Genomic DNA, 22,890 nt, shown 5'->3' on the forward strand with positions numbered 1-22,890 from the left:
ACAAACTCTGAGTGCAAAAGCCAATTTTTGGTTAATATCTTCAACAGAGTTCCCAAATCTTCTCAGTCTGTAGTTTTGCAAAGATTAATAGCTAGGAATGCTTGAGCTAGCCAGAACTACTTTTTTTTTCCCTGAGGAAGTTTTCTCCAGTGCAGGGTCCTTTAACCTTGTTATAAAATGTAGCTGAGCTGCTATTGCACAATCCTCATTTTCTCTGAGACAAGGCCTTTCTGTATGTGCTGTTCCTGGTGTGTGCTCACAGCTCTTCCCAACAGAGATCTGACTGAGGCTTCTTCCCAGGAAGCAGTGAGGTTTGGCATGTCAAACACAACCAGTTTTATGGGGTGACTGTCTGTCTCTGTCCTTGGTTGGAACAGCCTTCCTCTTGCCTGGATTTACAGCCTAAAACTGAAGCTGCATTTCTTGTTTTTGCCATGGCAGGTCATTGGGATATTTTGTGAGTTCAGTGTCTGGAGCCAGGTCCATGCAGGCCGCTCTGTGCTGGCCCAGAAGCTGTGGCTGGTGTTGGCAAATACCAGTGTGCACAGCCAGGCTCTTGTGTCTGGGGTTGATGGAAACAATACCTGGCCATACGTCCTGGAGGGAGCACAGGGAAGACTCTTCGTGTGACTTGGCTGATCTCTAGCTGAGCTGACCACATGTAATGTCTGTATGTGCTAAGAGTCCACTCTGAATGACAAGAATGGCCTTTTTTCACTTGGAAATCCTTTGAAAATCAAATGGGAGTTTTCATGGTGGAACAACCTAGGTCTGTAGCCTTTCATTCCCGTTGATTCCTGCATTGTGGTGTGAATTCCCAGTCATGAGTCACAGCTGAACAGTTCTAGCTGGGTCAGGTACAGGAACTGCAGAAGGTGCTGGCAAATACACACTTTGTGAATGATTATCAAAATGCTTTTAAATGGTTGTACCTGTAACTTATATCCTACAGTGACATTTATAGATATATTCCATATAGATCCTCATCTTCAATTAATTTGCTAAAGGAAAGGACTGAAGGAATTGGTGATCTTGGTGACCCTGTTAGGGAGTATGTCTTATCTATCTTCTATTTTCAGAAATGTTCAGCACAGTTTATTTAGAAGTTGGAACATTCCCTTCCCAGCCTTTCAGGAGGTATCTCCAAGTGCTATCTTGCAGGCTGTCTCTGAAGGTGAAAACCCACTCTATTAGCAGACAGTAGCAGGGATCAGTGGCAGAACAAACTGTTTCGTGCTTCTTAGACAAAATAACCTTCTCATGCGGTGTCTGCTCAGAGTACCCACATCTCTCCTTCCTCCTCATATGAAGAGGCAGTAATATTTCCCTGTCATATTTTAGAGATGGACATACAGCAAGTATAAAATCTTCTAATTAATGGAAAGATAACCTATTTTTTAAAATTACTATTACAATATGATTCTACTTTCAACCATTTTACCATAGTGATGTTTCTTACAGCTGTGTGCAGTACTTCTTCTTTTCGATAATTAAACCTTATTTTAAAGACAAAACCCAACTTAGTTACCTTTGCAGTATGTTCAGCAGAGTTGTACTCAGCTTCTGCCATTTGGACACTATTTAATTTGCATTTCCCAGGAGAATCGAATTAGGTTTTATGAGTAAATTGGGCCTATAACCTTGCAGGCAAGTTTTATTAGTTTATCACACATCAGTATTAGCAAATTGTAAATCCCACTGAAACGAATTTGAAAAGGCCTTGAAAAAAAGCCGCAAACCAATGAAGTTCCTGGACACAAATAAGGGAGTTTATTTTGGTTGGTTGAAGTCTTCTATTTTTTTTTTTTTTTAATCCCACAAAAATGTTGTTAGTGGCAGCAGAGTCACCTTTTTTATCATATTCCGTTGTCCTAACTGCCTACGTGTTTAGTTTTATTGACTCAGTATGGTCAGGAGGGTTTCACTAAATGTAGAAGGCTCTGTATGGCTTGAGATAAAGCATACTTCTCATTTGGATGTAGCCTGCACTGACTATTCCTGGGGAACAGGCAGAGAAGTTGTTTTGTTCCTCAGTGCCTGTAAAGGTGCTACATACCCTGGAACTGAGATCTTGCATCTATAAAGAAGCAAGAATTGCTGCCTTCTGGAGGGTTTTGGTCACAGTCTGGGACAGGATTATTGAGTGACTTCACTTGATTGCTTCAGGTCCTGCCTGGATTGTGACCTAAACCAAAATTCACTGTGTATTTGTTCTCCTTCAGTACTGAAAGGTAGGGGTGGTGCTTCCAGAACAGGAAGGCTCCATTGCTAAGAGATTTTGAATGAGAGCTTGAATTTCTTTGTGTGCTAAAGTAATTTGTTTCTGCACCAGTACTAAACTGGAGCTCTATCTCTCCTTTTCCTGGGTTTTTTGGGTAGTGGTCTTATTCCTGCTAGCTGTCACGTCATTATTTTTTCATACTGTCTTCTTAACGCCTTGTTTATAGAAATGCTGCAACCTGATCATATAATCCAGTTTAGGTGTCGCTAATATGTATCTGCTGTTATGCTGTGGACAGTTATTCAAGCATTTTTGAAGACCATGGCTCTGATTATTCTAGAGAATGAAGATTTTGCCCTGTCGCCCATATTCATCACTGAGATTTTCCCAGAGTTTGGAGAACTTTTGCAGAGTTTGAATGATTAGGGCTTGAGAATGATTAGTAATTGAGAAATATCCATAAAAGGACAATATTACTCATACCCAATGTTCGATACACAGCAACTTTTTCAGGTGCTTGGGTGATTATCTGTTGTCATTGCCTTCTCAGTATCAGGAAAAGCTCCCAAGCAGCTCTCCATGTATCCCCCACACAGAGATGATGCCCACAGTGTAACCCACAGTCCTTGAGAGCAGGGCAGGGAACCAAAGGTGAGGAGAAGGGGAGTTACTCCTCCAAAGTCAGGTGCCAGAGCTGGAGCAGGGCAGGGCTCTCCAAGCTCTCAGCACTGCCCCAGCGACTGGACCACACCACCTCACCAAGGTGTGTGGTCTGGAGCCGTGAAGGATCAGGTTGCCCTCGTTTCATTTACTGTAAGAGAGGTTTAATTGCTCCCAACAATTGCAGCAGTATGTGAGAGATGAAATAGCTTGCTGGGGAATATTTTAAAAGCACAGTTTTTTCAGCAAGTTGCAGATGCCATTTGGGAAGAGAGTCAGTATTGAGGTTTTAATGCACTTCAGCTCTTTTGGAATATAGGATACTTGGGCCTCTTTTCACTTGCAGCCACTTCTTTTACATTTTTTAGTTGCTTTTTATTTTATTATATTCCACCTGCAGTAGGCCTCATTTAACCATCACGGTTTAGGCAGCTATTAAGAATTTTAAAGGAATACCAAAATGCTGTAGCAGTGAGCTCAAGTCCTTTGGAATGTCTTACCAAAAATCCCCCAAACCTGGGTCTGTCTCTTCTGAAACGTAACATTAATTAATTCCCACGTTCTGTCTACTGCTCTCAGTCCCTCCAGATGTGCTACTAGGAATAGACTGGCTCCCTGGTTACAAGCCATCTGGGCTCTGTAAACTGATTTGCACTTATATTAAACAATAAGTGAACAGAATGCGGAAGAGTTATTAAAGCAAATGTACATTGCTTATAAATCTCAAAGTAAAATATTAAAATGTAGTGAAGGGGAATGGAATGTGCAAATGAAGACCTGCTTGTTTTTAATGAGTTTAGCTGTGACCTTTTCGATTGCAACCAAAAGAAAAGAATTTTATTTTTCTCTTTAAAAATAAAAAAAAAGAAAAAGAAACTATAAAACTGCTTACAGAAGTATCTGAGACAAAAACAAGGAAATATAATGTTCTAAACTTGACTGGTCCAAACCACTCAAGCTGCTGTGACAGCTCATAAAACTGAGAGTAGTTTTTAACTGGACTCTGTTTTACATTGCCAGAGTGAATTTTCCTTGCAGGAAGTAGCCAGAAGGTTTATTTAGTTTCCAGACTGCTGCTTTGATCTTTCCATTCTGTCACTTCTCAGGTTACATAGCCCTTTTTCACTGCAGTAAATCTGCAACAGTTAATGAGAATAAAATTTCCTCCTTCTCACTGATCACATGCTGTTAAATGCCAAACCACAGCCAGCAGCATATTTGCAGAATTCGGCTGCACTGTACAAAAACAGCACAATCAGTTTAATCTTGTTGGTTTTGTAATTCATTTTATTGAGCTTTCCTTTTTCAAGTGACCTATTTTATCAAGACAAGTGGTTGCAAGGCCAGATCTGGAAGAAAGATTTAAAACTGTAATAAAGTGAGGGGTGTTTTGTATGCTGGGTTTAAGCATGCTCACAGGATTCAAAATTAAACTCAAAATGAGGAGTTTTAAAAAGGCCCATATATCAGTGGGATATTTCTTGTGGTTATTATCTGAACTGAACATGTGCTCTGGACAAGTCTCTAGCATAAAAATTAATATATCAAACTAATTTCTTTGCCAATACTCAAAATTGTTTTGATTGTAAACTTTTATTCTGATTCTGTGTTTATCAGCTTCAGCCATCCAACTCCAAAGACTGACCCACCCTTTTCCCTCTGGAAAACTAAGATGGTGGCTTTTTAACTCTGACATTTAAAAAAATAATAAATAAGCTTACAGAGTTTATTTGCCTTCTGGGTTTTGAGCTTATTTAATTTTATTTTTTCAAATACTCCCTGACCAACCTTTTAGTCTGGAAACATTTGATTTTTCATTTATTTAAGTTGAATTTTTTGCATAATAATGCTACTCCGAGGTACAGATATCCCAGAACACATTCCTTGTTTGTATTTGTATCTGCCTTGTTTCCTGATATATCCAGTGTTATTCCTAAGGAAAAAAAATAATTAGTAAAAGACATTGAGATTTACCTTCTTCTTGATTTACACTAAAGTCATTGCTGATTTGGGATAGATCTTCATAATATTTCACTAGGGCTCTGTGCTGATATATAAAAGTGCTTGCAATCAGGACAATCATCTGCAGTGGTAAAAAATACTTAAATTTTCTTCATCAGTAATAACACTCCAAGTGCATTTGCTGTGTGTGCTGAAGTGAGCGCTGCAAATCCCCCAGCAATGTTAACTTTCAGAAAAGGCTTTGAAAGCTTTTATTGGCTGCAGCTGGAAGTCAGAGCAGAACAGATTTCTTGACTCTCCCTCCCTCCTTCCCTGCAGCATCTGGATTCTCATCCACACCAAGCTGCCCTGCAGACAGCATGACAGTCAGCCACTGACCTGTCGCTTTGGCTTCTCCAGGCTTTTGTGCACGACAGGCAACTTCTGTCCCCATTTGTGTTGAAGCACAGAACTGAGTGGCTGCACTTGGGCTTGAGAAGTTTGTATAAACATTTAAAGGGAAAATTCTCCAGCTAAGAGCACTTCCATGCAAGGCACCAAAAAGTTGTGGTTTTGCTTCCACTACTTATCTCTGAGTACATTTTCAGTGACCTGGTCTGTTACTCTAGGCACAGGAAGCAAGGAACACTTCCTGTGTGGAAATGGGAAGCCTAGTGGAAGACTTGGAGCAGATCCTGATCTTGTCAGTGACACCAGTCATTTCTGTGAAACTTCAGGATCTTATTTTGCACAGGCAGTTGCCTGATGCTTTTGTACCCAACCTAACACTGAGTTTGCTGGAGAGATTAAAAGAGAGGCTTGAAAACTTCCCAAAGCAGCCCTATTACTAGCTTAGATTAAGGCAACATACTCTTCAATTTATGGAGTTGACACATACACTTTGGACTGTGCAAGCAGAGAGGGGGAGGAAAGGACATCTTGCTTTTTATTGCCTGTTCCTTAGGGCTTTTTTTATTTGTTTTAGTTCTTAATTAATTCTTAAGAAATGGATGTATCTAATCAGTGGGTTTGGACATTTGTTGAGCCAAGAGCACAGGAGATGTTTCTGTCAGGCTTATAATGGAAAGCCAGAGCTCTTGGTTTCCGTTCCAGCTGTCTGTGCCCTTGACCTTTTAAGAAATCCTGTAGAGAATGGCTGAGAAACTCCCTGTCCGTGTTGCAGAGCTGTGAGCCTGACTGCAGGAATGCTACAGGAGCTCTCCTGATGCCCTTCAAAGACACAACATGGCTGCATGAAACAACCACAGGCTTTGAGTTGCTCTTCTGCCCCCTGGCTCTAGTGTGGATGGGTTGCTTTTCTAGCAGAGCCGAAATAATCTTTTTTTCCTAAAGGGTTTTACGGAATAAGCAAAAGTCTTTTCTGTCTATGTCAGTCTAATTTGAGTCTTCTCATTACTGTAGTTTGTCATTTGGCTGTCTTTAATGTCTGGGGTGTTTTCTCTTTCAATACTCCAATGGGAAACTGAGGTCATGGAGAAAAGGAGCAACTTGTCCAGGATCACACAGCAGGTAACTGACAGAGCAAGAAACTGAGGCCAAATCCCAGGCTGTGTTTGCAGAGCAGGGATGGCAGGAGCTACAGCTTTCAAGCAAGGCTCGCATTGAATTTGGCTAAGCAAGGTCATTTGTTTTTGGTTCAGTGCTTTCTTACTATTCAGTTGGGAAATATTTTTTTTTAATGCTGCCTTCCCCCAGTGAATTTTGGCATGGTTATTGCTTGGTGCATAGCTGGAGCCTGACACAGAAGATACAGTGTTCATTTCTCCACCATTGTCAGCTTTGCATTTGTTTGTAATTAAATGGGAGAAACAGCAGTATTGTGCTGAGATACAACTGGGCAACAAGTCCAGAAGCAATTGGAAACTTTAAGTCATTAAGTACACTGAAGAAAGCTGGATCACATGGAAGGAGAGACATGATCATATCCATAAAGGCTGTATTATGATGCACAAGGGAGCTAAAGTATTACTGCACAGGTTCATTTGGACATTTTCTGTCTTGTGAACAGATAAAGTATTGCTATTTAAGGGACATTAATATTCAGTGCTAATGTAGAGATGGACTTGGTACTTGATGCAGTGGGCACAGTCATAGTCCTTGCCACAAATCTCTCCTCCCACTTGAGCTTGAAGAATAGAAAGCATGGGGGAAAAAAAGGCTTCACAGATAGGGCAGAAAACTTGGGGTCATGAGAGGCAGAATGTAAGAAACTTGTGGTTTATAGTTTAACGTCATTACCAGTAGCGGGAGAATCTACAGTTACAAGGCATTATATAAAGAAACATTGTTTTTCCTAAGGCTTCCCAGTTGTATGGAGTTTCTCCATAACCCATGATTTGTGCTCTTATTTTGAAGGACAGAAAATTTATGGTCAGTGAAGGAAAACCAGAGGCAACTGGCTTGTAGCAGGAAATGGGATCATCATCTAAACTGCTGGACTTGAGGCAAGGGAAAAGGCAACAGGCCTTGTGCCCTTTTCTGATGCTCTTTACCCAGTCATGGCTGATGTTGGCAGAATGGGTCCCAGCCAGTGCTCAGCTGCCAGGGGATATCAGTGGAAAGGCCCCAGAGTCCATGGCTTCAGAGGCTCTGAGCCTTGGTTCAAGTGTGATGTTCCTTGGTACCTACAAAGGATTAGCTGAATGTGTCCCACCTGTGGATAACTTTAGAAGCTGGAGGTCTGTGTGTGTTCTGTGGAATTCAAAACCATTTCCCACCTCCTGTGCTTGGATGCACACCGTGCCTTAATCGCTGCTTGTGCAATGGGTTAAGGCCTGAATACCCCCAGCTGCCCCTGCCTTTCCATGCCTGGTCTCTGTGCAGAGGAAACCTGTGGAGGGAGGAAGGGAAGGAGCTGTAGCATTCACCAACCAGTCTGCTAACTGGGCAGGCAGGACTGAGCATCCCCTGTGTGATTATACTGCCCTGCACTGCAGTTCTTGTCTCAGACCTGCACTCTCATCAACACTTCAGAAACAAAAACGCGCACTGAGATGAGAGAAATAATATGGACTTGGCTGCTGGCAAACTTCTATGTGTCTTGTTGGCAAGTGTTTTAATCAGTAAGCTGCATCTCATTTCTACAGGTTATAATGCTGTGCTTGTCTTGAGATTAGAAACTGGTGTGCCACTCCTATGGCTGTGGCACTGCCTGAGGGAAAAGTACAGCCTTCAGTATTCATCTGAACATAATGTGTTTTGTCTGTTACACACAGGAACTTGTGGAATACAGGGGTTTATGGCATGAGAGTTTATAAGGGATTACAGCATAGGAACTGTAATGTCACATGCAAGTAGATTCATGGAAGAGAAAATTTAGAAAATTTAGAAAATTTAGACCTCAGTGATGTGTGACTGAAATTCTGAATGCCTGCCTGGGGTGAGGTGGGGGTGGCTTGGGAGTGAAGACAGTGATTTTTAGAAACAAAAATAGCCAGTGTTTAGAGGGAGAAGGTACAGAGGGAACAGTGGGACTGCTATGAACTGTACTCTTTCAGGCTTCTGAAAGATGCTCAGAACCTTCTGGTTCAAACCTCTTTCTCTGATACTCAGGAGGAGTTTTGGAAAGCTGCAGGTGTGATCAGAGGTGCCATGTGTGTCAACAGAGGCTGCCTGTTTACACCTGTGTGTAAATCCTCCTAAGCAGCTCACTGGAGCATGTGGAGAACTTCAGGTGTAATTCCTTCATTAGGACTTGGAAGAGTTGCTGATGAATTGAGAACTGCAAGTGGTGTTTGTTGGTCTTACCAACGTCAGAGGATATAGGGAATTAAAAATCTATACATTTTACTAAAATCAGGTAGATTTTATTTTTATTAAAATTATAAAACTTGTATTCTCAGTGAGTACCTGAGAGCCTCTTTGATGTGAGGCCTTGTTGATGCAGAGTAAGGAGGGATGATTGACAGGGTTTTAGAACAAGGTTAGAATGAAAAGAATTGGAGATGAAATCTTGGCTTTGGTGGAAGCACTGTATGAGTTTAGTTTGCAGTTCATTTTCAGGGGGCAGTGATTCCAGGGTGCTTTAATTTTGGGCAGAAACAAATGAAATTTGGCCCTAAATGTGAGCTCCCGAACTGGTATTTCACCCTCAGAGGCTTTCCCTGGGCCACTTGCACCTACACAGGCAGTCACAGTCTTTTACAGCACACCCTGGTGCAATCTGTGCCATGGTGCTTCATGCCTCTGACAGACCTCTTTCCCAGGCAGTGTTTCTTGTTGGGATCACTCCAAGGTCTACAGATCCTACTGGGGGGCTTTCAGTTGGATTTCAAGTGTTTACTTTTGACCAAGAATCTCCCCAGGGGTGCTGGACTTGAGTTTCTGAGGCCCTGCGTTTCTTGCATTTCTTGCATTTCTGCTGTTGCTGGAGGAATTAGTACCTAGGAATTAGGCTGTGGTTTGAGAGCCCCTGTCAGCAGCAGCAGCACTGGTACCAGTGTGAGCACTGGTGTGGACAGGTTGGGCTGTGTGGCGTCAGGGGAACTCCTGGAGCACCACAGTCACTCTGCACCCAGGTGTTAATTACCCAGCCCAGCCCATGCTCACAAGCCTCTCCTGGTACCCTGCACTGGGGAGCAGCACAGACACGTGGAGCAGAGAATTCCCAATGGAATGCTCGCTCTCAGAGCCTGCCAAGCCTTCCAGACATATCCCAAAGTCTATCTAGTCCTGGTGGCTCTGGGGCAGGAGGGACTTCAGGAGGGAAGTATTTTGTGGATGCAGTGGGATACTGGCTGCTATTTCCTGCTGTGAGGGAGAACACAGTTGGTCTTTACATCTTAAACTGTGGCAGGGCACCTAAGATCCTATGTGGGCATATTGATTTGGATGCTCTGTATCAGAGCAAGCATCAATAAGCAGGGCTGTTAAGAAATCTCTCCTCACTCATGCACATCAGGAACATTTTCCTCTTCGGCATGTGTTGCTCAGTTCCCTAGCAGTACAAGCAAATTGGAAAGTTCAGCTGTCATTTGGGGAAGGTCATAGATCACACTAGCAGCCTGAGTAATCCAAGAGGTTTTAAGTATCACAGCATTTAGTTTAAAGTGAAATTTGCTCTGACAGGGGCTGGCAGACCAATAGGAAAAAGAAATATTTGTGCTTGGAGAAGTGCATGTGTAGAGACCTCGAGTATAACTGATGGCTGGAAGTGATTTCAGTCTAAAAAAAACAAATCATTAAGAGAGTGCATAGGGGTAAAATACACAGTTCATATTTTAAAGGGTCTCAAAATGAACCAGCAACTGAGGTTAGCAGTACATAGTAATTAGCTGGGCTGTTCACTGTTTAACTCCATCAGCCCCAGGCGTGGGGCTGAGCTTTACACAAGAGCACAGTTGTGCTGTGCCAAGGTGGTGGCGAGTGCTGCTCTCTGCGCGAGAGTTTGTGAGACAAAACTGCCTGCAGTGACTTGCAGATTAGGGCAGCAGCCTGAGCCATTTATCTGATGGGGGTGTTGTGGTGCTGTGTGATCATATCCATTCTACAACTGCAGGGTTGCATGCACTGCTGCTGGGTACCCAGTTAGATACGAGTGAGTACTGGGAGGAAAAAATACTAAGTCAGGGATGAGTATTGTTGCCCCAACGGCATAATTACGTGTCCCTATTTTTACAGGAAGACAGGCTGGTGCTTGCTCTGCTGAGCACTGAGTTTCCTGGTAGATGCTGTAGCATAAAGCCAACACCACGTTTCTCCTAGGAGCAAATTTGGAGGTTGATTGCTGGTATAAATCTGAGCACACATGGCACAAATCATGATCTCAGGCCAGTCGTTATCCAACAAGTGTTTACAGCCGCAGAACTACCATCTCTGCTGGCTCTCCCCTTCTGCTGTTCTTGGCAGAAAGGACAAGGATTCATCAGGACTTGTTTTTAAACCTGTCTTCACCTCGGTGGGTTCTGCCCTTGGCCTGGCAGCCTGCAGAGCCAGCTAGACTCTGCTCTCCAGGCGCTCGTTGGCTCTTTGGTTGTCCTACCCTCCATCACCTCCTGGGCTCAAGACCCTTCCCTTCAACACCGACAGGATCTGTGCTGCAGGCTGCCAGTGCAAACAATCCAGCAGGCTAAGCTGGTATGCTTCAAGAGCACTAACGTGTAAAAATGAAGCCAATTTTTTTCAGGCATGGTCAAGACTTCATTTACTTCAGGGAAATATTTAGATAGGAGAGAGCAGTGACTTGATCAAGGTGTTTTAATGTGATTTTCTGTTCCTTTTTTTTTTTTTAAACTGTCCGAAGCAGTTATCAGCTGATCCATCTCTTCCAGTTTTCTTCAGGACACTAACATATGTCTGAACCATTTGGAAATAACTGATACTCCTCAAAGTTTAAACTCTAGGGGTCTTTACCTAATTACTTACACATTTATAAAAAAAAAATTAAAAATGATTTGTTGAGAATGTGATTGAAACCATATTTTCCCTGCTCTCGTTATCAATTTAAGTACATTTAGAAGTTCTTTGAATAAGGATTACTGAGCTGCAAGTGGCTGGAAGGGCTCAGCCTGCAGGGATGGAGGCCCATTGCCACCGTGTGGCTCAGGGCGTTATTACACCTCATCCCAAAAAGCCAGTGATGGTTTAGCCTGGGGTGTATAAAGAAGTTCAGGACAGGTTTCAGGCTCCTGTGTCCCTCTTTGCCACAGTAAACCTGAGGATGGCACTGCTGTGAGCCAAGGCATGGCTGGCTATGAGCTTGACTTGCAGTCAGCAGCCCCGGGCACCCTCAGCCTCCTCAGTCACCTAAATACCATTCCAGAATGGGCTTTTCAGTGGTTGGCAGAAATGCAAAAAGCCTCTATTCTACCACACCTGTAATAACAACAACTTATCCACAAGTAACATTGTTACAGTCACGGGAAACATCATGGAAAGATAAACCCAGAAAAATGTTTTCTGTTAAAATAGCTCTTCATTATAAATCAACTGTAGATGTTTTAAGGATCTTTGGGAGAAAACAATGAAATTCCTGCATTTAAAGGTAGCCTTAAAGGGTCCTGCTTCTCTGTAGTGTTATGTGTGTGTAGTATCACTGGGAATTTGTAGCAGCACAGCAGAACTGGACTCTGCACTTCCAAATCCCACTATGCCTCTTGTAGTACATTATTAACTCCTGGCACTGACAGTACTGAAAGAACCCTTAAGGAATTGGCGTTGGTTTATAGGAGTTTGTTAACTGGTTTGTTTTCTGAACTGCCAAACAAACTGCTCAGCTTCATGCTTGTCCTTGTTGGCTTGTTCCCGAGAGCTTTGGGCCTGATCTTGAGACACTGCACCCAAGGGCAGCCTGGGTGAGGTCTGTCGATCAATCCCTTGGCAAATCAGTGACAGAAGAGAAGCAGGGACTGGCTAAGGTGAGTGCTCAGTTTGGGGTTTCTCGAGATGAAAGATAAACACCAAGTAACAGGATTTCTCTTAATCCCTTCTTTCAGGAGTCTTTCAAAGCTTCAGGCCTGATAATGAGAAAGCAGTTGTTTGCCAGGTACAAAGGAGGCATCTGGGGAAGGTGCCTCAGAGGTCACCAGCTCATTTCCTAATGGGCTCGGAAAAGGGTAATAGGACTTTGGAGTGGATACAGGAAGGAAGGGGTGGCCAGAGGCAGGTGTGGAGCCAGAGGAATGTGTTCCCAGAGCTGAGCACCACTGCAGGATACACCAGGGCCTCTCTGCTGTGCTGAAGGGCTGATCAGCCTGTAAGGTTGGGCCAGTGGCTCTGTGCAGAATATAGGAGATGGGTCTTGCCAATTCAGACACACATGGACAGAGGTGGAAATCCAAAGCACTTTCAGGACATAGTGTTTCTCAAGATATGTCTAGGTAAAACAGTGCTTTTTCTCTGCAGCTTTGCTATTGATTGTGTTCCCTCCCTCTCAGAGGACAAATCTCAACCTCAGACATTCCACCTTCACCTGACTATCAGAATATCCCATGACTGAACTAGTTTTCTGAGAAACCAGTCATTAGGGATCCTTTTCTAGTACCTCACTGAGATACAATCCAAGGAAAGTACCTTTGTGAGGACAGTGATGGACATGGTGCCCCCCCTGCAGCTGAGCCTTTCAGTCCAACCAATTGAGCAGTGCCAGCTTCTTGCTGAGCCAGGGCCTGGGTCCCACCCATTGTACATCTTCTGGAGGGGTCATTCTTTCCCAGCCTTGACTGTTGCATAACCCGTGTTCCATATGGATAATTGGCAGTAATGAGGTTCAGCTTTTCCCCACTCTGAAAGCACTTTGGTTCTTTGTGTTTTGACAGTCTTCAGAGGGGAAGTTCAGCTCCTTTCAATGCATCTTTAGTCAGACAATAAATCAGGATCCTTTTCCATTTGTCCCTTTACTGAAGTGGAAGCTAAGAAGCGACATAGCCATGAATAGGCAGTAATCCAGTGTCTTAGGCAATGTTCGGTTTTCCTCTACCTCCTGCATGAGAGTTATTGTTGAACATGAAATATGTGCCACTTTTCCCTATGCAGTTCTTGTGCTTTAGTATCTGACTCATTGTTGTGGGAGATTTTAGGTGTAAAAGATGCTGTTTTACATGCAAAATTAATTATTCTGTCTCATTAATTCATGGCCTTTCAGTATGTGATTAATTCTTTCTGCCTTTTGGATGCCAGTGTTGTATCCCATCAGAAACACCATCTTTTGTTGAACTGTGTTGCTGTGCCAGATATTTTCACTTCTTGCTGGTGTTTTCCATGCACCTCAGAAATGAACTGAAGGTGGGGAATGAGACTGTTGAGATGTGCTGTGTAGGGCAGGGTTACAAAAGGCTTTGCCAGAGCCCCGAAGGTCATTAATGTACAGAGGGAGAAACTGAGTCATGGAAGTAAATTGCTTGGGCAGTAATTCCATGAAGGGAGGGAAGAGAAGACCTTTTTTCTCTTCTCAGATTCCTTTTGGGCCTGAAAGCCTTTCTCTGATAGGAGTTGAACTGATTTCTCTGCAGCATTTCTTTTCCCACCAGGGAAACAGCGTCCAGAAGGGAAACATGGCTTGCAAAGTTGCCTTACAAAACCATCTCTGTGATAGGAGGAGCTGGAGACACCAGCACGGGTGTGCCTTCCGTACCATACAAACCCCTGCAGCTTGTCTCTCCTTGTTTTTTTGTAGCATTGGAGTGGATGGATTTGGTCAGAGCCCAGGGGTTCCTGGGCGCCCCGCGACTGCCTACGGCTACCGGCCGGATGAGCCGTACTACTACAGCTACGGAGCGCGGTGAGGCTGCGCCTGGCAGCAGCACATCTGCCTTGGTAATGCATGACTGTACCACGATGGCTCCAGCACTCTGTATCCTTTGGCATGTGTAGCTCCACTTAAACTTAGCCTTTCTGGGTCCAGTGTGTTAGTGACTGTGTTTACTCTTTGGTTGCTCTTTGTTATTATTTTTGTACAGTAACTGTGACTTGAAAGCAGGAATTGGAAACTACTGGCCTGGAAAGTGTCACATTATGTATATTAAGCTACTAATTTAATTTCTATTAAATATAAAAACCTGTGTGGTCAGCAGTGGTGAATGTGTTTCTAACCAATGTTTCGTGTGTTTTACAAGGCACTTAAGAAGAGTGCTCCATGTGCAGTGTGTTTAACATGGACTGTTTCCCTCTCACACTTCAGTCACAGGAACACCATTAAGCCCCAGCATCTCCTGGCACTGCCTTGACACATAGTTTCAACCAAAGTCCAGCCCTGGGTCTGAACACTTTAATAATGGAAAGATGGCACAGATTCACTCCCCTGGAGCTTCAGACATTTACAATCTATTTTAAATGCTTGAAAACACTTAAAATTAGAAACTACACAACAGAATACCTTTATCCTAGTGTTGAAACCTAGTTCTGTGGGCTGAGAGAAGACAGCCACATCCATCCTGAGGGCCAGCAAGGGAAAGAAACATTGTACCTTGGTTCAGAATTCAGAGGCAGAGCCTTTACCCCAGCTTCCCTATCTGTAATTAAAATCTGTCCTGTCCTGCTCATTCCTGGGGTTTAAGCTGGACCTAAGCATGGATCATTGAGCAGCAGAGACAGGCCAGGACCCCCTTCATGTCGCACTTGCAGTGCAGTAATTGCTTTATGCCATGTTTTGAAACATAACCTGCAAATGGAGTTCAGGCTAAAGCTGTTCTTCAGCTGTGCATGCCCACTGGAACAGACAGAAGAAAGGGATGAAAATGCCCTCTCTGCCACAGCCACCAAGGCAGATTTTCACTTTTTAAAAGAAAAGTTACATCTGCCTCAGCTTTTTTCTTTTGTTAATGCCTATTGATTTGCAGATTTGTTCTTCTCCTTCTCCCTCCCTCATTTATGGCTTAAACAGAAAGCTGACTTGCATCAGGGGCTGATCCTACTGAACCAGTTACCAGTAATTCCATAAGACTGGGTCTGTGCTGGGAAGGTCATCTTCAAAGGCATGGGATTGTTTAGGAAGCTGACAAACTTAGTCTTCTACTTCAAAAATACCTTTGAAATTACAATTGTTTTGAAACCCTGCATTATCTTTACAAAGTGTGCAAGTACTTTTATAAGCACTGTTACTCCAGTGTTTCAAGCTGCCTGACTGGAAATGAGTCTAAAATTAGCCATGGTATTTCTTACCAATTTTCAGCCTTCTCCTGGTGCTGGCTTCTTGTTCAGGGCTTCACTCACTGGAGGTAGGTGGAAGAACAACGTTGCCAGGATTAAGTAGTATTTTTGAATTATTTTCTCTACCATTTTTAATTCATTCTTACACAGTTTCTTAGAACACGTAAGATCTCCCTAAGAAATATGGCAGAAAACTTGAATTACACTAATGGGTTTCCAGTGTTGTACCTTTCTAGATTCTTTCCTTTGTTCTGAGCCCACACTGGATTTGCCCAGAGGTTGTGCCACATTCAGTCAAAAGCTTTCAGATATTTTTATAGTTATAGCTGTGAGAGAAATTCCCCAAACTGCACATTCAGGCTTTTCTTCTGAGACTGGCACTCCCTCATCGGGCTTTTCCAGAAAATTAGTGTGAAGTTATTTAAAGCAGTTGCCCTTCTCGTGGAATGTGTTTTGGGGGAAAAACAAAATGAAGTGGGTCCTTGGAGTATATGCAAACTATCAATGAAACTGAAGGAGCATTTAATTGGAAGCTTCAGGTTAACGAGGAGCTACAGTGGAGCTCCAGCGAAGGGGTGGGTGTCTGTAATTGTAATACAGTTGTGACCATGCTGAGAATAAATGGCAGTGGAAAAATCTCTGGCTGCATTTTTAGTATTCAATGTTAGGAGTTTATGGGAAGACAATAAAAGATCAAGTATTTGTAGCTTTGCCTGGCAGCAGCTAAGAGAAGAACATCATTTATCTGCAAGCAGAGCTTGGTAAAAATTACTCAGCACTTAGTAGCCTGAGGACAGAGCCTGCTAGCCAAGATGAAAACCAGCTGTGCCACTGCACTCTCAAGGCAGGAGAGAGGCTGATTTTCTCTTTAATTACAGTTCCTGAGCCAGAAAGAGGGAAAAAAAGATAGGAGCACATAGACTTTTCAGTCCATATCACATTTCCTGTGGGTGTCAGAGGAAGACGGGAGAGTCTAACCTGTTTAATTATCTGTATTTATGGATTCAGTCCCTGGGTACTGTATCCTGCATAAAATGGGGCGAGGAGGGAGAAGTTTCTTTTAGTAACTTCCACAGCTCTTGTTCTTTCCTCTTTTTCCTGTTTTCTCTCCTTTACTGTGTAGAGCTTCTCTTCTTTCCCTACAGCAGCAATCCCAAACCATCCCAGGAGTATCCTCTTTCCCAGCCTGCTGCTAATTAATTAATGAGTTTGGTTAGGCAAGTGTTTTAGATATAATTAGGCTGTAAAGTTAATAGCACAATGAAATAGGCAATGGCTGAGAAGCTCCTACGTCTGGTAGCTATTACAGAGGCTTTGTGCAGATGTACAGGCTCATTTCTGGGAGCAATCTGCTCCGTGCAGCCGCCTAAGATCTTGTGTTAAATTATTATTTGCACTACACCAGTGTTGAGGAGCTTTCCAGGGCAACAGGGTGGGGGAAAGCAAAAGTAAACAAATATCCTCATCCCTGAGAGCTCATGGAGAACCTGATTCAAGGTCTTTTAAATATCCGGGGGAGGGGGGTGTGTGTATGTGTGGAGCTGTCTGCTAAGAGTTTAACATGTGCATTTCATTCTGAAATCAGACTGCCGTGATTCTGTTTAATTTAATCCACTCTGGATTAAATGAAACAGGAACAAGATGTATCTTTCTCTGGAAAAAACACGACAAGCTCTGTTTAGATACATGAGATTCCGGGCCCCTCTGGCAGGTTCTTTAATGGAATTCCTGTAGTACAGCACTGCTAAGCTCAGCTGTCCACTCATCACAGCAGGAGGCTGAGAATAGTGACAACCTCCATTCCTTCTGTGACCATCCTGAAAAAACATGAAATACACAAGGCTGACTTCCTGGTGCAGCTCATGTCAGCTGTTAGCCCTTGAAGTTGCTGTGATTTGTGTTGCTCATTTTTTTCTTCAGGTTAAGGTTTTGGGGTTTTCTTTTCTTCTGAAAGAGCTCTGAGGTGCCAAGAGAAGTGTTAAAGCTGCACAGACAGTGGGGGGCTGAATTACCCTGAATGCATTTCACTGGCACAAGGTGACATTTGCACCCAGTTGCTCTGAATATCTACTTAAATAAAAACAGGGACTTTTCCAGAGCTGGAAAAAAAAAATGCTGGGGTGCCTGCCCCCTAAAGAGAGAAACCTGCTTCTGTTTAATAAGAAATTGAGAAATATCATCAGCAGCTAAAAGCTACTGTACTGTGGTTGTAATTAACATGGCCAAGCAGGAGTCGGACATCCCTGGAAAAGGCATCAGCTGGGAGCACCCCTGCAGCCTTGTTTGTTCCCCTGCCTTGTCCAAGACCCCGTGGCCTGGAGGAGGATGGGCTGGGGATCATCTCTGCAGTACTGAGAGCACCTGCACCAGCGTGCTGGACAGGCTGCAGCTGTGACTGCCCCATCCTTGGGGGTGTTCAAGGCCAGGCTGGACGGGGCTTTGAGCAGCCTGGTCTAGTGGGAGGTGTCCCTGCCCCGGGCAGGCAGTTGAGATGAGCTTTAAGGTCCCTTCCAATCCCATTCTGGGATTCTAAGACAATGCTCCCCAGCTGTTCCTTCACACCTTACAGGTTCTTCCCCACTGAAGTGCTTTTTGCTCCATCCCACTCTACTAGTCACCAGCTGTCTGTCCCTCCACTATGCCAATCTTTTCTTGCCTGATTGACTTAAATAACCAGTTCCAAACCTAATGAGGCATTTGCTAGGAGCTCAGTAATCCTGCTAGTTCCTCTGCCCTTGCAAGACATCATCCTCCCTCATCAGGTCCTGGGCTGTTCTCTGGTGGAGTCCCTGCTGGCTGTGCTTAGGAAAGGCAAAGGGTGAAGTTTGGGGGCAGAAGCCCTTCTGGGGGGGTTGTGCAGCACCTGGTGACAGGGCCCTGAGCAGGGCTCTGACACCCCTCCGTGCCACTTCAGTCTGTGTGGAACAAAGGAATCACATGGGAAAAGTAGGTAAAGGGAAGGAATGCTTCTCCACAGAGGCAGCCCAGCAAAGGAAATACACCGTAAGTGATGCAGAGCAGCCAGAGTTTGCTTCTTCTTCCTGACAGCCACGTGAATCACACCACAGCCTGAAGCTGGAGCCAAATGCTGTGAGTAGACATCTTATTAAGATTATTAAGAAGTTTTTATCTCTACCTCCTGTTGTTCATGTCTTCTGACCTTCTGCCTTTGCCCTGCCACAAACACACACACAGAGGACATACCAACCCACACCTGGGCCCTTGAATAAACTGGTGAGTAATGTTCACAGTTCCCCTGAGTTTGCACTTTGGGATCTTTTTGGGTGACTGTCCCATTTGGGTCAAAGACTCTGGCCTTTCCTGCCTTTGACAGTCAGAGGTACTGTACCTGAACTTTATTTAGTTTTTGTTCCTGTGTACATTGTATTACCCCATAGTGTGTGACATACTTTGTACATATGACCCTTTTTACTTTCCTGCATCCTCCTCCTCCCATCATATTTCTGCTTTTTTGGAAAAGCCTCAGACCATCCATCTACCAGTATATCCTGCCAAGAGGAGCAGCCTGCTCCTAGCACTGTGTCCCCATGTTAACCCTTAAAGCCCTCCCCATGCAGAGTCACAGGAGAAATCCTCCTTTGCCCACCTGAACAGGTGGTGAGGCTCAACTGAGTGGAGTTTGGGTGTGGATCTGAGGGAATCCATTTTGCTATGCAGGGAACTATGGTTTAGCTACGCTGAAGGGACTCTGGCATAGATGAGCCACTGCCCAGCAGACCTATGTGTCTGGGATCACCCGTGCTGTCCGTGCACTGGAAGGCTTCCCTAGAAATGGGAGGGAAAGTGTATTGCTAAAGCACTCTACACAGTTCATGCTGGATTGGAGTGTAAAGCACTCTACACAGTTCATGCTGGATTTGACAGCACAGAACTCAGTGCAGGTTAAACTCCTGGAGTTGAATTACTGAAGTGAGCCAAAGCACTCAGACCACCTGTGTGAAATACTCTGCCCTGGCCATTAAAATGTGCGTCTAGACGAGGCCACGGGGCTGGGCTGTGCTGCTGTTCAGAGCGACTGAGCAAACCACATCCTCACGTCCTGGCGCTGCAGGAAACTGGAATAACACCGGCGAGATGAAAATAGCGCGTGAAAAGCCCAGACCTCCCACCGCTCTGGAGTCGTTCCTTTCAACCTTCGCTCCGCCGTCCAAAACACTCACGTGAAATCTGTCCCCGGAGTCACTTTACGCCGCAGCACGGAGAGCAATTAGTTTTAATGGCATTAAATGGATCCCCTCACGCAGAGTGTCAGACCACCTGCCTCGCTCGCACCCTGCCGGCCCGCTGCTGGGCTGGCGGGGATCAGCCCCGGACACAGCCCGGGGGGCTCGGGGCCAGGCGGAGCCGGCAGGGCACGGGGAGGGCAGAGACCTTTGAAAAGGACACTGAGGGGCAGCAGCGCGCCCGGAGCGGGCAGCAGGGCCCGTGAAGGGTCCGTCAGCCGCTTGTGAGGAGCGGCTGAGGGCGCTGCGGGTGTTGAGCCTGGGGGAGGCTCAGGGGGACCTGTGCCTCTACAACCACCTGAGGGAGGCTGCAGCCAGCTGGGGTCGGTCTGCTCTGCCGGGCCTGCAGAGGGAGGACGAGAGGAAATGGCCATCAGGGGAGATTGAGACACCAGGTAACATTTCACCTCAGTGTGGTCAGTGTTGGAACAGGCTGCCCACGGAGGTGTTGGAGTCACCATCCGCAGCAGTGTTGAAGAGGCGCCTGGGTGATGTGGTTTAGTGGTTAAAGGGACAGTGCTGGGTGCACGGCCGGCCTGAACGACCTTAAAGGTCTCTTCGCACCCTGACGGTTCCCTGATTCCGTGATTCCCTGGCTCTACGGGTGCCCGGAGGGACACTCGCCCTCACCCAAAATGGCGGCCGGCGCTTCGCGGGCGGCGCCCCGCGCGGGTGAGGCGCTGCGGCCGCCGGGCGGCAGGGGGCGCGCGAGGGGAGCGGCGCTGCCGGGCCGGGCGGGCGGAAGGACGGACGGACAGACAGACGGAGCGGCCGGCGGGGCCCAGCGGCACCGGCACCCCGGCCCGGCGGGGACAGGTAGGCGGGGCACGGGGACAGCCGGGCGGGGGTGGCAGGGACAGGGGGCCGGCAGTGTTGTCGGGGGCCCTGTGGCGTCTGGCGGGCGGTGGAAGGGGCGAGCTCGGGCGGGCCGGGCCCTGCCAGCCCCGCTCCGGGTGTGACCCGCGGGCATGGTGTGCGCGGGGCTGCCGCTCCTGGGCAAAGAGCAGCTCCCGCAGCGGCGGCTCGGGCTGGAGTGCCCGCAGCCGGCGTTACCCGGTGTTCCCGGAGCGCCCTGTGTTAAACCCGTGTTCTCCCCGGTGCCCGGGGCTGGACCGGCCCTGGGGAGTGCGATAGAAGCGGGCTGCTCTCCCACGGGGGCTGCGGCTCGCCCCCCTGCCTGCGAGGGTCTGCTTGTGGAGGGTGCCGGGTGGACACTCGAAGGTGTCAGCGCCTCTGAGCACTTCCAGGAGGCTCTGCTGGAGTGGGAGGTGGCGGGCAGGGCCCCTGGAAAGCTGGGAGCTGCTCCTCTGAGCTGTGGAGTGCCTGGGCTCGGCGTGTGTTTCAGGTGAATACCTTGTATGCAGCTGTCATCGCTCCATGAACAAGCTAAGTTGAAATTCCACGTCTTCATGGTGGCAAACCCACACTGTCCTTAACTGCCAATCTCTCTGCCTTTCCCTCCCGGGCTCCTCTCCGTCCTAGGCTGCGCTGTGTGTTACATCTGACGTTCATGTTTACGATTTGTTGGAAATAAGATACAAAAGGGTTAATGTTCTTAACACGTAGTTGCATGAGTAATGGTTTATTTTAGCTCTGGAGAGTTCATCGGAGGGTTTCAGCCACACCTGGGCACAGACCTTTGCAGATGCTTTTGCCAGCTGGAGTTTCAATAGCCCTAAAAAAAGCTGAAAAGCTCGGGGTCTCGCAGGCTGCTGTTGTCACTTGGCTGTTTGGAGGTGCTCGGTGTTTGATACTCAGAGTTGCTGGGCTCCTCCCGAGAGGAGTTTCCCTGGAGAGGGCAGGTGTGCTTGCAGCTGGTGTCGTACAGCAGCACTCGGGTGGATCACAGGCAGGAGAATGACTCTGGAGTTACAACATTCAGCATGAGAATGACATGGAACTGCTGGAGCAAGTCCAGAGGAGGCCATGAAGTTGCTAAGGTGACTAGAGCACCTCTCCTGTGGCTGATAAAGTTGGGCTTATTCCTCCTGGAGAAGGTTGCATGGAGACCTCACAGCACCTTCCAGTATCTGAATGAGCTACAGGGAAGCTGGAGGGGAACTGATCGGGAACTGTAGTGACAGGACAAGGCGGGAATGGCTTCAAACTGAACCTGGGGAAAATTAGGGTATGTGTGTGGAAGAAATTCTTCTCTGTGAGGGTGGTGAGGCCCTGGCACAGGGTACCCAGAGAAGCTGTGGCTGCCCCTGGATCCCTGGAAGTGTCCAAGGCCAGGTTGGATGGGGCTTGGAGCAACCTGGGATAGTGGGAGTTGCCCTTGCCTATGGCAGTGGGGTGGAATGAGATGATCTTTTAAAGTCTCTTTCAACCCAGATCATTCTATTGTATTCCTGGATTGTATTCCTGGACTGTGTGTGTGACTGAAGCCAAATATGTCCATGTGTATTTGGAGCAGCCTGAGGCATCAGATCAGATACTTTCAGGTGTCCTGAGTGAAGTCTGAGTGAGAAATCATTGAGGTAGAACAACTAAATAAGGCACAGCTTGGAAGAGCAGAATGCAGAGAACTGCACTGGCTGTGCCCAGGAGGAGCAGCTGGTGCCTTGCAGACACAGGTGAGGAGGATTAACCTGGGGCAGCCAGGGCAGAGCTCCCAGGTTACGGTTGGAGAGGAAAATATTCTGTCTGGGGGCAGCATGAATGCTTTCATGCCAAGGAGTTCAGCAAAAAAGTCCAGTTTAGAAATGTGCTATTGCTGCCTTGTGTTTCCTTTTCACCTGTCAGCCCCTCTGTGTAGTGCTGGGGAACTGCAGTTCAGACTTCCATAACTTTCTCTTTATTTCTTAAAGGTCCCATTAAAAGAAATCAGTGCTGAAAAGCTGCAGATCCATCCCTGACACCAGAGGGGAGAGAATGAGGAAGTTACAAGTTCTGTAGTTAATTTAGTGTTAGATTTTAGGTGGATCAGGACACAGAAGCTCAGTTAAAAGCTTCTGTTTCCCCCATTCCAGACCACAGGGGTTGTTGTACCCTCTGCAGGCTTAAAGGAGCCAGAAAACTGTAACAGACCAAAGGCACTGAGCACTTCTGACCTCAGAGCTCCTGGGAGACCTAACTGGAGATATGGGTGAGGGGCCAGACCAGCAGCTTTGGTGAAACAACTCTACTGGGGAGCTGGGAGACTCCTGTGTTGCCTTCCTGAAGCCTCAGGTCATGACTGGAAATAACCACCATAAAGCAATTCTCCAGTTGCAATTT

At 46.1% G+C, this 22,890-nt stretch overlaps 1 protein-coding gene across 3 annotated transcripts in view; it reads left to right on the plus strand.

The window, feature by feature from the left end:
• The window catches only part of KIFAP3 (kinesin associated protein 3), a 66,824-nt gene extending 52,476 nt beyond the window's left edge, over window positions 1-14,348 (plus strand). For all 3 annotated transcript variants that reach the window (XM_085068503.1, XM_085068504.1, XM_085068505.1), the window contains exon 20: window positions 13,956-14,348. In XM_085068503.1, the coding sequence (XP_084924629.1) occupies window positions 13,956-14,064 (109 nt within the window). In that variant the 3' untranslated portion in view covers window positions 14,065-14,348. The remainder of the gene's footprint in view (window positions 1-13,955) is intronic.
• The last annotated feature ends 8,542 nt before the right edge of the window (window positions 14,349-22,890 follow it).

Source organism: Lichenostomus cassidix, chromosome 8, assembly GCF_008360975.1.
Source record: "Lichenostomus cassidix isolate B80296 chromosome 8, HeHo_3.0, whole genome shotgun sequence".
Classification (NCBI taxonomy): domain Eukaryota; kingdom Metazoa; phylum Chordata; class Aves; order Passeriformes; family Meliphagidae; genus Lichenostomus; species Lichenostomus cassidix.